Genomic DNA, 15,432 nt, shown 5'->3' on the forward strand with positions numbered 1-15,432 from the left:
TAACTATTACTGGTTCTTGGGGTCTTGACCAAGTTCTTGCTCTTTTACTTAAGAAGTAAGTAGAAACTGGGTGGGGGCACACACCTTAAATCCCAGCACTGGGGAGGCAGAGGCAGGTGGAACTCTGAGTTTGAAGCCAGCGTGGGCTACAGAGTGAGTTCCAGGACAGGCATAAAAACTACACAGAGAAACCTGTCTTGAAAAAATGAATAAAAGCATGCATAGCTTAGCCTTTGCAGATACATGTCTTTGAGTAATGCATCTGGCATTATTTTGGGAATCTGGGATCTCCCTGCGCATTAAGCTGCACACATACTCCTCTCTCAACCTGGGTGAACAAGCTTGAAATACATGCATGGTAAGCCAAACTTATGTTCTCAAGAGAACTAAAATATATGTGTTGGGCTGGAGAGATGGCTTGGTAGTTAAGAGCACCGGCTGTTCTTCCAGAGATCTGGAGTTCAATTCCCAACACCCACATGGTGGCTCACAACCCTCTGTAATGAGATCTGGTGCCCCCTCTTCTGGCCTACAGGCATACATGCAGGCAGGACATTGTATAGATAATAAATAAATAAATCTTAAAAAAAAAAGAGCACTGACTATTCTTCTAGACGATTGGTGCTCTATTTCTAGCACCCACATGGTGACTTACAACCAGCTATAACTCCAGCTATAATTCCCAGTTCCAGGGAATCTAACCCCCTCTTCTGGTCTCTGCAGGCCCGGCGTGCATGTGTTGCACAGACAGACACACTAGTAAAACACTTGCACACCTAAAATAAAAATAAATAAATAAAATTAGATGCACTTTGAGGAGGGATATATGAAGTAGAAATTTTATGACTCAATCTATCAAAAGAGACACTCCACCCTGACTGTAATACATACAAGCCAAAAATCCTTCTTTTTAATCCCATAAAAAGAAATTCCAAATAATAATCAGGGCCCTCGAGTATCTTCACTCATGCAGCCTGCTTCTCTTGCACTATCGCTTTGTTTTAAATAAAACTTCCTCACTGCTTTGCAATCTGTGTGGGCTTTTGATTCAGTCTTGAATAAGAGACCAAGAATCTGGAAATATCCAGCCTCAGCCCGGAACACCAGTGAGAAGCATGCTGAACACCACAGCTTAGCAACAATGCACATTGTAGTGACTATTGTCTCCCCTGGGGATGTGTCAGCTCAAGAGAGCCCATTGCTGGCCCAGAAGAGATCCAAATTCTAAGTTCAATTTCTACCGAGGGAATACTGCTTTCATGCCATCTTTGAAAGAGAAAATACTGGGAGGGCACGCATGCATGGTGTTCATGTGGGGGTCAGAAGACGACTTTCAGGAGTCAGTTGTCTCCTTCCGCCACGTGAGTCCCTCCTCCTACGATGTATGTCATCAGCCTTGGCTTGCAAGAGACTTTACCTCCGGAGCCATCATGTCTGCCCATTCACAGCATCTTAAAACTAAAATAATTATAAGTTGAATCACCCTGAGTCACGGCCATCTCTATTTTATACTGTTGGTTTTCTGTGGTGGCTATAACAAATAGATACAAAGGTTTTTTTGTTTTGTTTTGTTTTAATTTTTATTTTTATTTTTTCCCAGACAGGGTTTCTCTGTATTGCTTTGGAGGTTGTCCTGGAACTCGCTCTGTAGACCACACTGGCTTCGAATTCACAGTGATCCGACTGACTCTGTGTCTCGAGTGCTGGGATTAAAGGCGTGTGCCACCAACGCCTGGCTAGTTACAAAGTTTTTAATAAAAAGAAAATAGAGCCGGGCGTTGGTGACGCATGCCTTTAATCCCAGCACTCGGGAGGCAGAGGCAGGCGCATCTCTGTGAGTTCGAGGCCAGCGTGGTCTACAGAGCTACTTCCAGGACAGCCTCCAAAGCTACACAGGGAAACCCTGTCTCAAAAAAAAAAAGAAAAAAAAAAGAAAATAGAACAAAAATAAATAAATAAACCTCATTTCCTAAAGGGCAGAGGTCTAACCTGGGTTTCAGTGACTCAGAATTAGTGTGTTTACATGCAGGCTTCTAGTCTGGCTGTCCTGGAACTCACTCTGTAGATGAGGCTGACCTTGAACTCACAGAGAACTCCCTGTCTCTGTTTCCTAAGTGCTGGGATTAAAAGCCTGCTCCACTACTGTCTGGCAATGTGAGGAAAATTTTAAGGTGAATTGGTATTGAATTTTATTAGATGGTATTTCTGCACTTTTTGAAAGTGCTTTTATTTTTTTTAACATGGTAAATGCAATAGTCAACTTTCTGATGTTAATATGATATTGCATGCTTAGAATGAATCCAATTTGGTCAGGATTCATTTTCCTTTGTATATGTATTTATTACAGCATTTAATGGTTTCAGATTTTCAAGTTCTAGTGTACACACACACACAGACACACACAGACACACACACACACAATTCTTCTGGCTTTCCTATAGAGTTACTTTTGCCTGTTGTACTGTATCATAGTAACTAACACTCTTGAGTTATAGTTATCTAATAACAGCGGTCATGGCAGTTTCTTGAAATTGTGGATTGTATGGTAGTCCTTTGCTGGCCTTTCCCTTTTAGAGTGCCACTTTATGCTTAAAGTGTTTGGGGGCCGGCAAGATGGCACAGTGGACAAAGGTGCCTGAGGCCTACCAAGCCTGGTTGACTGGAGTTCAATCCCCAGGAACCACACAACAGAAGGAGAAAACTATCCCCGTGGGCTATCCTCTGTCTTCTACTCAAAAATCAAAAAACCTGAGCCAACATACATAAACATGCACAATAAATAAATGTAGTAAAACATTTTTAAAGAAAACAATTTGCTGGGTGGTGGTGGCGCACTCAGGAGGCAGAGGTAGATGAATCCCTGTGAGTTCGAGGCTGGGCTGGACCGAAAGCCTCCAAAACAATACAGAGAAACCCTGTCTCATAAAAACCAAAAGAAAAAAAGAAAATGATTTACCTTGTAGACAGAATAGAATTGATTAAGAAAAATTCTCCCTGATTGTCGAGACTTTTAATGAAACCAGATAACCTACTTATACGTACAGTTAATACAGACATGACTGAGCTTAAGTACACCATCTTATTATTTCTTGAGTGTTGTCTCTGCACTGGGTTACAAGCGTGCTCTGTCTCAGCTGGCTTCTTCCATACGGTCCTCATTCTTGTGTGACGGGCACTTTATGGACTAAGTGGTCTCCCTAGCACATTGACTTTTTAAAATATTGCTTGGTGGGGGTAGGGACTGCCTGGGCATCATAATGCCCAGGCTTAACCTTTCTGGTCTACTTTGTGGTAACATTACATCACTTCCTGAGCAACCCTGTGATTTTACACATTGTCCTCATTATGACCCTTGCAACTTCATGAATCATTTTACCCATGACTCACCTCCTCTTCCTCCACCCTTTGGGCTCCAGCTGTCCTGTGAATTATGCCTACCAAGCCATAAGGTTCATTATGCAATATTATAGCATTTGTCTTAAAAGACCACATTTCCTTTTCTAAAAAAAGATTACTATTTTTTTTAAAATGTGCAATGGTGTTTTCCCTGCATGTGTATCTGTGTGCGGGTGTTGGATCCCCGGAAAGTGGAGGTACAGACAATTGTGGACTGCCGTGTGGAAACTGGGAATTGAACCTGGGTTCTCTGAAACAGCAGCCAGTGCTCTTAATCAATGAGCCATTTCTCCCCCTCCCCCCTTCTTTAACTAAGAGGAAAAAGAGCTTCTTGCACGCACTCTCATATTTGCCATTTCCAGTGCTTGTCATTCTGGAACATCTGAGTTTTCTATCCCGTGTCACTTCTCTTCAAGATGAATTCTTTCTCCTGTAGCATTTCAAATGTTGAGCCATCTGGTGGTGAATTCTTTTTGTTTTGTTTCTTTCTGGCTGATTTCATTTTTGTATGGACTGTATTGAGTATAGAAATATACATAGAAAGTTGTCTCTTGACCCTTGTAAAATGTGGGCCTATTGTCATTTGTCCCCTTTCATTTCTTCAAGGAAATTCATGGAATTTCATGTTTGTCTTTTTTATCTCTTGTCTGTAATAGGCCCCTCCCACTTTGGTTTCACTGCTCTTAAAATGCTCTTTTTATATTTAGGTTTCAATAGCTTACTTATGTGCCATAAGTACTGGGTGTGTGTTTTATCATTCTGAGGGATTTTTTTTTCCCTAGGACAGGGCTTCTCTGTGTAACAGTCCTGGCTATCCAGAAACTAGGTTCTGTTGACCGGTCTGGGCTCAAACTCACTGAGATCCTCCTGCCTCTGCCTCCCAAGTGCTGGGATTAAAGGCATACACCACCATCGTCCGGCCTCTTGCTATTTTTTGAGTCAGGGTCTCTGTCTACAGCCCTGCCTGTCCCAGAACTCACTATGCAGACCACATAGTGACGTAGACTCACAGAGATCCTCCTGCCTCTGTCTCCAAAGTGCTAGGACTCCCATCACACCCAGCTTGTTTCACATTTACTAAATGCCCGTGACTTCTTTTGCCTAGCATTGAAAAGATGAAGCCCGATATTTGCAAATGCAGAGATCTTCTGCAATCTGGACACACAGGAACAAGGCTAGCACCAGTGACAGCTAAGAGAAGTGAGAACATTGATAGCAGACAGCATAGGAGTACAGTACTAACTGACCAACCCAAAAGGGTCCCTAAGGGTGTGCCATCCAATGCCTTACTTCACTCTGTTGAGATAACTGTGGACCAGGGTTTTGTTATTTGAGTCAGGGTCTGATGTATCTTAGGCCAGTTTCAAGTTTGCTGTGTAGACCAGGCTTGGCCCCGCACCGATGGTCCTCTTGACTCTGTTTCCCAGTCCTAAGGCACAGCTGTGTTTCAACACACCTGGCTGAGGATTAAGCCCAGTTCTAATCTAAGGTTAGTGGTGGCACTGTCTACTTCCCATTGATTCCATAATAAGTAAAATTATCAACCAGTTTATGTCATCAAAATCCTAGTTTTTTTGACACATGGTCTCATGTAGTTCAAGCTGGTCTCAAACTTGCTATGTAGCTGAGGATGACCTTGAACTTCTGAAGTTCCTGCCTCTACATTCTGAATGCTGGGATTGCTATATTGCGCCACCACTCTCAGTTTTTGTTTTTGTTTTTCAGGACAAGGTTTCTCTGTATAATTTTGGAGCCTGTCTTGGCACTCGTTCTGTAGACCAGGCTGCTCTGTAAACCAGGCTGGCCTTGAACTCACAGAGATCCCAGTGCCTCTAACTCCTAAGTGCTGGAATTAAAGGCGTGTGCTAAACTACAGAGAGCAGGACCTCACACATGCTATGTAAGCAGTCTATCATCTGAACAACTTCCTTCCTATACATATTCATTCAAAATTCTATACAAGGCAAATAAGCACTTTAAGCCACCATCTCATTTAATTCTTACAATATTATAGCATTAGCAGCATTTTTGCTGGAACTTGAATGACCTGCCAGAGGCTAGCTACAAAGTGATCTGGAATTTTAACTCATCTGAGCTGGGCCCAATTCTCTACATAGCTCTATTTTCTTTTTCAATTTCTTATAATCTTTACTGTGTGTGTGTGTGAGAGAGAGAGTGTGTGTGTGTTTGAGGCAGCATCTCTCTATGTGGCCCTGGATGTCCTGGCAACCGGAGGCCCACCTGTCTGCTTTCACAAGTGCCGGGATTAAAGGTGTATACCGCTATGCCTTGCTTCTTCTACTTTTTTTTTTTAACTTATTACTTTACTTCGAAAATTATTAAGCTATCTCTGGGTGTGCACACTCATGCATGTGCCGTGCATGGATGTGTAAGTCAGGGGACAGCCTTGGGTGTTGTCCTCATCTTCCATCTTGTTTGAGACAGAGCCATTTTCTTGTGTTGCTGCTGCATATGACAGGCTACACGGTCCTTGAGCTGCTGCGGGTTCTTCAGTTCTCTGCCCACTCCCTACCTCCCCATAAGAGGCTGGGATTACATACATCTATGCTGTGTTCAGTTTTTACAGGCGTCCCAAGGATTCAAACTCACTTTCTCACACTTGCAGGGCAAACACTTTTACTGACAGGCCCATCTTCCAAGCCCTCTTTGTTTTCTAACATTCTTTTTTTTTTTCCTTTTTCAGTCCAAATAAAAGATCTGTCCTCTTAGTGAATCTATTTCACATCCCTTCCTTCTTTGTTGAGCTGTGTTCCCTGAAATTCACATTGAAAGCTCTCAAGTTCTGCCCCTCAGATGGAATGAGTTTTATAGTTAGTTAAGATGAGGTCACCTGGAGCAAGGTGGACCCCCTAAACCAGCTGGTATTCTCACAAAAAGAAAACGCCTTTAATCCCAGCACTCGGGAGGCAGAGGCAGGTGGATCTCTGTGAGTTCGAGACCAGCCTGGTCTACAGAGCGAGTTCCAGGACAGCCTCCAAAGCCACAGAGAAACCCTGTCTCAAAAAACAAAAACAAAACAAACAAACAAATAAAAAAAACCTTTGGACACAAAGATAGACATACTCACAGGGAAAGAAAGATAGACATACTCACGGGAAGAATGTTAACTTGAGGAGGACTGGATCCTTGCTGACACAGTCAAGGAACCAGACTGGCAATGTTCAAGAGCTAGGAAGAGGGCATGCAGCTGACTCTCACAGTCTTGGGAGTGAGCTATGGGATGAGGTAATGTATGTGCATGTTTTCAAACTTTAAGTATGTGGGTTGCTTTTTTTCCTGTAACACCTGGTCTAGCAAACCACATCTATATTTGGATGATTCCAAAATCTAGATTTCTTCTGCTCTTTTCTTGTCTAATTGCAATACACACACACACACACACACACACACACACACACACACACACACACACACACACAGTTTGTTAGTTTTGTTTTTGGAGACGGGATTTGGAGATTGTCCTGGGACTCAATATGTAGACCACTGCCTTGAAGTCCACTGTCATCAAAGACCAGCTTCCTGTCTTTCAGCACCTGACATTGGGAACAGAAGCTTTCTCTGTCTTGGTTTCATTAAAAAAAAAATCACCATCATTATATCATAATTTTTAGATTTTGAGACAGGGGGTCATTAGGTAGCCCAGACTGGAGTCAGATTTTGTTTGGTGAAACTCATGATTCTCCAGCTGCAACCTTTGGTGTATTACAGTTTTGGGCCTGCACCATGATGCACTCACCTTAATTAATAAAGAGAACGAATGCTAACACTATCACTTAGGGTCTTGTTCAAGTTTCATTTCTGTTGCTGTGATAGATATCTTGACCAAAGGAACTTAGGGGAGCCTTATTTGGCTTACGGTTCTAGGTTTCAGTGCATTTCTGAAGGGAGTCAAGGCAGGAACTCAAGCTCAATAGTATACTTCATGGACAAGAACAGAAAGAAATGAATGGACCCTTGCTGGGTGCTTGCCTCACCCAACTTTCTCCTGTCCTATACAGTTCAGGAGCCCTGCCCAGGGACTTGTGTTACCCACAGTGGGCTGCGGCTTCTCACATCATTTAACAAGCAGGACCATCTCCCAGCAGCCAACCTCATCTAGGCAATTTCTCAGTTGTGGCTATCTTCTTATGTGATTCTAAGCTGTGGTACCTTGACATTCAGAACTAAACAGCATAGGTTCTATGACAAGGGATAAAATAAAGAAGCTAGCATATTAGGTGGTATTTATGACATGCTAAACAAAATTCCATATCATTATTCATTACTGTTCTTATTATAGCAACAAATGTGTGTGAGTATGGTGCTGAACCAGACTAGGCACACACTCTACTATTGTGTTATATTACAGCTCCAGCTTCACTCATTTTTAAAAATTATTTTTAATTAATTAATCAATCAATCTTATTTTTTTGATACAGGGTTTCTCTGTATAACAGCCCTGGATGTCCTGGAACTTGATTTGTAGATCCTCCTGCCTCTGCCTCCCAAGTGCTGGCAATTTTTAAAAAATAAAACATTTATTAGCTGGGCGTTGGTGGCGCACGCCTTTAATCCCAACACTTGGGAGGCAGAGGCAGGTGGATTTCTGTGAGTTCGAGGCCAGCCTGGTCTACAGAGTTAGTTCCAAAACAATACAGAGAAACCCTGTCTCAAAAAACCAAAAAAAAAAAAAAACTTATTTATTTTACTGATACTTTGGGTAATTTGATGTATCAACACTGTATTACAATCACCTTCCTTTATCAATAGTAATCGTTTTATTCTCATGGCACTGTTGATGTGCAGGTTACTTTTGTATGTTCAGAAAAAGCTCTGTTCAGGAAAAGTATGGTGGCGAAAGCCTTTTATCAAAGCACTCAGGAGAGACGGAGGTGGTTCTCTGTGAGTTCAAGGCCAGCTTGGTCTACAAAGCAAGTTTCTAGGGCAACCAGGCCTGTTACACAGAGAAGCCCTGCCTCTAAAAAAACAAACAAAAAGCTGAAAAAAGTTGAAAAGCTCGATTCACTCTTCTCTCATCATAATTAGTGGTAACTGACTTTGTTTTGTTTTGTGCTTTGAAGTTGATTTGGCTGGCTATGTGGAACATAATCCTGGACTTAGGCCCTCACAATTTGTTTCTGGTCAGCATCTTGGGGATGGCAGGTAGTTGCTCAAATTTCAAGTGCAGCTATCTGCATGTAAAGGGTTACAGCCCACTATTTTTTTTTTCAGCCCACTGTTTTGTATATACTCTTACTAGTCTATATTTGTATATACTTGCCGGGCAGTGGTGGCACACGCCTTTAATCCCAGCACTCGGGAGGCAGAGGCAGGCAAATCTCTGAGTTTGAGGCCACCCTGGTCTACAAGAGCTAGTTCCAGGACAGCTTCCAAAGCCACAGAGAAACCCTGTCTCGAAAAACCAAAAAAAAAAAAAAAATATATATATATATATATATGTATATATGTGTGTGTGTGTTTATATGCATATATATATATGCATACATATATTTATGTAAATGCTAGAAGCTAGAATGTGCTAGGTAAGACTCGCTAACCTCTATATAAATTTTTGCCACCTTTGCTGATATCTGAAATTGAGAGTCTAGCTTTAAAGAGTACGAAGTAGAAGAATCTCTATTTAAAACAAGAATGTCTTCATCACAAGTGTGCCCATTAATGGCTTCCTTTGGGTCATAACCAGGATTTAAAGGGGGGAGTTCCAGTTGCTAAAGGCTTCCTGCTGACTGAACGACATTTATTAGGGTGGACGATTAGGACAGAGAGCCAACATCAAAGGTTTGGAGAGAAACCAAGTCTGAACTGGTTTGTTCTGTGATGGGAACAGCACTAAAATTTAGGCACTAATCTAAAAGCACTTAACTATTTTTTGCTTAGTATAAACACAATCCTCACTGATTATTTTATCCATTTGTATTTTCCATCTTTATCATTTAGTCTCTTCTGTGAAACTCTTTCGGGGAAAAGAAACCAAATATGATTAACATTCACTCTTCTCTCTTTTGAGACATGGTCTCACTATTTAGTCCTGTCTGACCTGGAACGCCTCTACCCTCAAGAGCTGTGATTAAAGGCTTGCACCATATGTCTGCTTTGATACGTTAACTTTTTAATAACTTTAAATTAAGGAAAGTTCTTAAACTCTACTTACTACATTCTTTTCCGACTATATAATGTTTCAAAATCACGTTTCAAAGAGTCAAAGGGTTGCACCCTCCTCCTGTACTTACCTGCCCGGAACTCTTTAGTTCAAGCCCCTTTCAAACAAATAAATGCTGCCATAAACCCAAAGTCCTCTACGTTCACACATCATCTCCACCCTCCAACACCACGGCTTTTTCGTATTTTAATCTTTGACTAAAATACTATCTTTGAAAACGCACTTTTTTTTTTTTTGTTTTGTTTTTCGAGACAGGGTTTCTCTGTATTGTTTTGGAGGCTGTCCTAGAACGCGCGCTATAGACCAAGCTGGCCTCGAACTCACAGAGATCCGCATGCCTCTGCCTCCCAAGTGCTGGGATTAAAGGCGTGCGCCATCAACGCCCTGCAAATGCAGACATTTTTAAGTGTCGGCGGGCTATCATTTTAAAAGAAAAAGCACAATAAATACTGGCAAAATATGCACCGAGAAATTAACTACCTATCACATAATTTTTTTTTTAATTACAGAGGTAAGGAAGCAAGCGTAAGGCTTTAAAGGTGAAACTCAAACCTTTATTAGAAAAAGCTAAGAATGGCTGGGCGGTGGCGCACGCCTTTAATCCCAGCACTCAGGAGGCAGACAGGGGGATCTCTGCGAGTTAGAGACCAGTCTGGTCTACAAGAGCTAGTACCAGGACAGCCTCCAAAGCCACAGAGACCCTGTCTCAAAAAACAAACAAAATTAAAAAAAAAAAAAGAAAGAAAAGGAAGAAACTAAGAAGGAGCTCCATCAATTTTCTGAAATTCCCGAGTCTGATCCCTGTATCCACGGGCTGCCCATTGGAAGCTCTGCCTGGCTTCATCAGGGAGGGAAGTTGTCTGGCGTGTTTGCTTGGGAAGTAGAGGAATTGGCGATCCCTTCTAAATTAAATGTATTTGTTGGCGGCCCGGCCCTGGAACTCCGTTCCTGGGTGGAATGTGGGAGTTTTCAAACGTCAGGACTCCCAGGATCCCGGTTTCTGTGAAGCTGCGACTCGGAAAAACCTAGCGCCACAACCCAAAAGTTCAATCAGAACCGGCTGCTCTCAGGACCTGGCGACCTGGCTGCCAGGGCTCCTTAAACACGTTGCAAGGGAAGCGCATTCGTCAAGCAGCCTACAGAATGCTGCATTCACAGACACTCAGCGCGGCTTAGAAACAAAGGCACCAAAATGGGTCCTCCGGTGAGGCTCAGCCTCATCGAACTGCGAGGCCAACGGGAAACAAGACAAGAAATGGAAAGGCTTTTTAAGACGAGATCTTTCAACGCAGCGGAGGAAGCAGTACGTTTGGCCCTTCTGACATTCCGTAGAAGGAGCTCGTGGGGGGCCTCCGGAAACCACGCCCCCGCAACGCAGGCTGTCTATCGTGCTGCCTGTTGCGCGTGCCGACAACCCGACCCGAGAAGGCGCCGCCGCGTTCTTACCGCGGACGCGCCCGAAGCCGGAAGTAGAAACTCCTGAGGCCCGGCACCGCGGGAGCCACCTCGCTAGTGGGCGGAGACGCACATGCGCAGAGGCGTCCAGGAGGGCGCTTAAATACCGTCATGCGGCCACCGGCGGCCTTTTCCCCTGCCGCCGCCGAGTTGCGCGGAGGCGGAGGCTCGGGGTGAGTGCAGATGGGTCCGGGACGTTGCGGTCTCCCTCTTGTGTGCGTCTTAGTTGTCGGAATTAGAGTTGCCTGGGGTCTAACGGGAGCATTTTTCTGCTGGTTCTGTTTTTCAGTGTGTTCAAGATTCGGCCTCACCCGTAATCCACCGCCATGGCCGAGGAAGGGTGAGCTTGGGCGTGGGGCCTCCCGCGGGCTGCGCGGGCCTGGGTGTTCTCGGTGAATGCCGGGGTTTCTAACGCGCTTCTGACTGCGTTTTCAGCATTGCTGCTGGAGGTGTAATGGACGTCAATACCGCACTTCAGGAGGTGCTGAAGACCGCCCTCATCCACGATGGCCTCGCACGTGGCATCCGCGAAGCTGCCAAAGCCTTAGACAAGTACGTGTCTCAGTCTCAATACTGTGGGTAGTGGCGGCCGGAACAAAACCTGCAGCCGAGGGAAGCAAGCGTGAAGCTCATGCTGCTAGCACAAATGTTCTGAGTGGCATCCGTTCGACAGGAAACCTAGGAAAAGGTACCAGCTCAGATCTCCCTAGCCCACTTAAGATGGCGTGGGTTGCTGTGTGGACTGGGAATGAGCAGCACTTGTTTGTGGAAACTACAGTGTTTGAATGATGACTTGGATTGTCGGATACCCCTTCACCCCCTCCATGGGTGAGAAACGGAATAGTCTGACAAACCTGTAGTTTATGGGGCTAGCCAGTTGTGCTAAAGGATAGAGGGCAACCTCGTTAACTACTTTGGAAACTAATCTGCTAAACTCAGTAATGTAGCACCTGAGAAATTTAACCTGGAACGATACTTTATAACACGTGGGTCTAATCAGTCATTAAGGTTATGCGTACATACTGTTACCACCCTTCTGCTTGTGGAAAGGGTAATTGTAACTTGAACTTGTTGGTATGATGAATTGGCACTTGGGATCCAGGTGGACATCACAGATACCGCCGTGATGCTTGCTCTGTAGGATACTGGCTTGCATTAGGTTTTTGAAACCTTTTGATGTGTAACAACACGAAACCAAGAAGTGGTTGTGGTTTCCTTAGGCCATAAATAGCTTCCTAGGAAATACTGGTATCTGAGGGTTAGATAAATTGGCTAAAAATTACTGGCTTTAAGCAGTTTGGTACACATAATCAACTGGGTACTGTGTGTTAGGTGTTAGTAGTATAGTTGGTGAGGATGTCTTGACCCAAAACTTCTACCATGAAGTTGTGGTTTCACCATTGAATTTTGCGTTTTAGGCGCCAAGCCCATCTCTGTGTGCTTGCATCAAATTGTGATGAGCCCATGTATGTCAAGTTGGTGGAGGCCCTTTGTGCCGAGCACCAGATCAACCTAATTAAGGTAAGGAGGTTGGGATGCATGCTATCAAAAGGTGGTTTTGACAAACGGTGAGCTGCACATGATGACACCTGGCTCCCTCTACTGAACAGCTATGAGGAAAATGCCATGTCACCCTTCTGACGCAGCCACCTTCAGGATTTGGTTTCTAGCTTCTCAGTGGTTGCTTTCATCCCTGCTAATAATGGTTTTTGTTTCTGTGTAGGTTGATGACAACAAGAAACTAGGGGAATGGGTAGGCCTCTGTAAAATCGATCGAGAGGGGAAACCTCGGAAAGTGGTTGGTTGCAGTTGTGTAGTGGTTAAGGTAGGTTTCTTTCCTCTGTGATGTTAGATCTTTAGTGGGATTCTGTTCTTAAATGTAAGCCATGATTTTAGCCAGCTAAGTAATCTGCTTATCTCATGTGCTTCTGCAGAAATTTAGGAAAGGCTGGCAATAGAGATGCCATGTTACGAGCCTTAAGGACAGCTGAAGTCTTTAAGGTCCCTGAGAATGGCTACAGTATTGTAATGCAAGGGAAGCACTGATTTAGTAATGGGTAAACAGAACTTAATACTAAAGAAGTAATTTGCATCTAATTTCTTTTAAGGATTATGGCAAAGAATCTCAGGCCAAGGATGTCATCGAGGAGTACTTCAAGTGCAAGAAATGAATAAATAAAAATTTTTGGCTCATTTTTGTTTTTTGTTTGCTTCTGTAAAATGGGGTTCCTGTTTGTGCAGATGGTTGTTAGAATATTAGAACTTTTTGTTATTTGAGACAGTTTCTCTGATTTGGAACTCAATCTGCCTGACTCAGCCTTCCAAGTGTAGGAATTAAAGGCATGAGCCACCACCGCCCGGCTTTAGAAGCATGCTTTTAAAAATTACCTCTTTGATCTTAGTTTGAATGACTACCTAGGCTTGGGGAGTGTATAAGATTAAAATTAGTTCTGCCATGGTATTTCTGATGGACAGTGTCCAAGGCATTGGAGTTTTATCAGTGGAGATTGTAGGCTTAAGTGATTTGGGAAGTCTTGGAGCCAGGACTGTATTAACTTCCAGTGAGTAGACAACAGCTTCCTAACATAAGGCATGTAAAGCTTACTGTACTTGGCTTGAAGGGGTCAAGTTGGGATGGTTGGGATGGAGCCTGGGAAAAGGGATATTTGGGTTTAAGAGTTGGGTGCCTGTGGGCCCCTTTTTATAGTCAGTTTACATCCTTGATCTAAGAAAGTCAGCAGTTAGAATTTATGTACCTTTTTTTGGGTGCCCTTGAAGTTGGACTGCAAATAATTGGGAAGGTTTAGAAACTTGCAACGATGCTTTTTTTTTGTTTTTCGAGACGGTTTCTCTGTGGCTTTGGGATTTACATTATTTGAGACTTGTTTGGTCTTCATCTTAAGCATTTGGTGACAGCAAGCTTGCTTCCAAGGTGTCTTGGTTTTAAGAAATGTCAGGGGGAAAGTACTTTATTCTGGCCATGTGCATCTATGAGGCTTAATCTTAAAATGGAAGGCCATTAGGTCTTTAGACCAACTACCAATGAGACTATCAGCTATTAGTACTGCTGGCTGGAGACTGAACAATGTTGTAACTGATGCTAACACTGGGAAAATTTGATGTTTTGGCTGGCCTGCCAAGTCCTGCCACCCCACCCAGGTACACAAGGGTAACATTTTGAAGATAGGAAAAAGGTTTGTCAGAAGAGGTTGGGAAATCTTGGGTAATGCGGCTGCTGTGATTTTCTGTTTGGCTTTAATCAAAATGCTGTACTTGGGTGACATGAAAAGTTTTTGTAGTAGCATTTGATGAAGGATCATAGTTTGCTGTGTAGTCCAGACTTGGATTTGAAGCAACCGTCCTGGCCTCTACCTTCCAATTGCTGGGATTACAGATGTGCTAACACCTGGCTGAAAACTTGGCTTGTCTGTGGGATTCGGGAATCAAATTTGAGTCAGACTTGGCAGTTGGCAAACCATTTCAGTGCTGGCTATGAAGTCATAGCCAGCAGAGGGCGGCCTAAGGCTGATGCCAGCAGTGAGACTTCTCCATGTAAAAAGGGAAAAGGTAGACAGTACTAATGAACATTATTCTTAGGAAAAGACAGCTGTTTAAGATCAGGAAACGGCCGGGCTTTGGTGGCGTACGCCTTTAATCCCAGCACTCGGGAGGCAGAGGCAGGCGGATCTCTGTGAGTTCGAGGCCAGCCTGGTCCACAAAGTGAGTTCCAGGACAGCATCCAAAGCCACAGAGAAACCCTGCCTCGAAAAACAAAGATCAGGAAACGAAGCTATAGGGTGTGGAAAATCCTTGCTGGGTGGTGGTGGCTCATGTCAATTATCTCAGCATTCTGGAGGTAGAAGCAGGTGGATCTCGTTCTGAGACCAGCCTGGTCTACAGAGCTAGTAGTTCCTGGACAGCCAAAGCTATTACAGAGAAACCTTGTCTCAGAAAAGTCTTGAAATTAAGTAGAACCTGGGGGCATTTGTGAATGAGTGCTTGTCTTCCATGCAGAAGACTTAGGCGGCTGTCTCCAGCATGAGCACGGAAAGACAGGTACCAGGATGTTTTAATGTTGGTTTCAGTTGTGATTTCTAATAGTCCATCAGGATTTTACAGATTGTTTTTTTTTCAGAGCGTATCTAATTTTTTAGAACTTAAATAGAAACAAGCTTGTTTTACATGTTAGCTCCAGACAGCTTAGATTTATTAATGATAGCCAATTAGAATTAAACTAGTTGGATGTTTCTGTTGCAAAATTTATTCGTGTTCCTTAATTGCATTTTTTTTTTGGTATTTTCAGGCCTGGCCTGAAACTCATGTAGAGGAGGTTGACCTCAAATCCAGAGCTCGACAAATCCAGAGCTCTAGTCTCTGCCTCCTGAAGGATTAAAAGGCAT

At 43.5% G+C, this 15,432-nt stretch overlaps 1 protein-coding gene and 3 non-coding genes across 4 annotated transcripts; all 4 read left to right on the forward strand.

Annotated features, from left to right (window-relative positions):
• The first annotated feature begins 11,095 nt into the window (after positions 1-11,095).
• Rps12 (ribosomal protein S12) lies at positions 11,096-13,225 on the forward strand. Its single transcript, XM_005065814.4, has 6 exons — positions 11,096-11,205; positions 11,322-11,372; positions 11,468-11,584; positions 12,451-12,553; positions 12,756-12,857; positions 13,141-13,225. Exons 2-6 carry the CDS (start codon positions 11,359-11,361, stop codon positions 13,201-13,203), a joined length of 399 nt encoding a protein of 132 aa, XP_005065871.1. The 5' UTR covers positions 11,096-11,205; positions 11,322-11,358; the 3' UTR covers positions 13,204-13,225.
• Positions 11,812-11,886, forward strand: LOC121132952. The gene has a single exon (XR_005869667.1). It is a non-coding gene; the product is annotated as a small nucleolar RNA SNORD101 (small nucleolar RNA).
• LOC121132960 lies at positions 12,605-12,679 on the forward strand. Its single transcript, XR_005869675.1, has one exon. It is a non-coding gene; the product is annotated as a small nucleolar RNA SNORD100 (small nucleolar RNA).
• On the forward strand, positions 12,926-13,055 carry LOC121132957. The gene has a single exon (XR_005869672.1). It is a non-coding gene; the product is annotated as a small nucleolar RNA SNORA33 (small nucleolar RNA).
• Positions 13,226-15,432: the final 2,207 nt, after the last annotated feature.

This window comes from Mesocricetus auratus, unplaced genomic scaffold, assembly GCF_017639785.1.
Source record: "Mesocricetus auratus isolate SY011 unplaced genomic scaffold, BCM_Maur_2.0 Super-Scaffold_100018, whole genome shotgun sequence".
NCBI classification, from domain to species: domain Eukaryota; kingdom Metazoa; phylum Chordata; class Mammalia; order Rodentia; family Cricetidae; genus Mesocricetus; species Mesocricetus auratus.

Excerpts from the sequence above, each read along its gene's own strand:
- Rps12 (XM_005065814.4), top strand. Across the intron at positions 11,585-12,450 it reads GCTGCCAAAGCCTTAGACAA|GCGCCAAGCCCATCTCTGTG; the intron begins GTACGTGTCTCA and ends TTTGCGTTTTAG. Across the intron at positions 12,858-13,140 it reads GCAGTTGTGTAGTGGTTAAG|GATTATGGCAAAGAATCTCA; the intron begins GTAGGTTTCTTT and ends ATTTCTTTTAAG.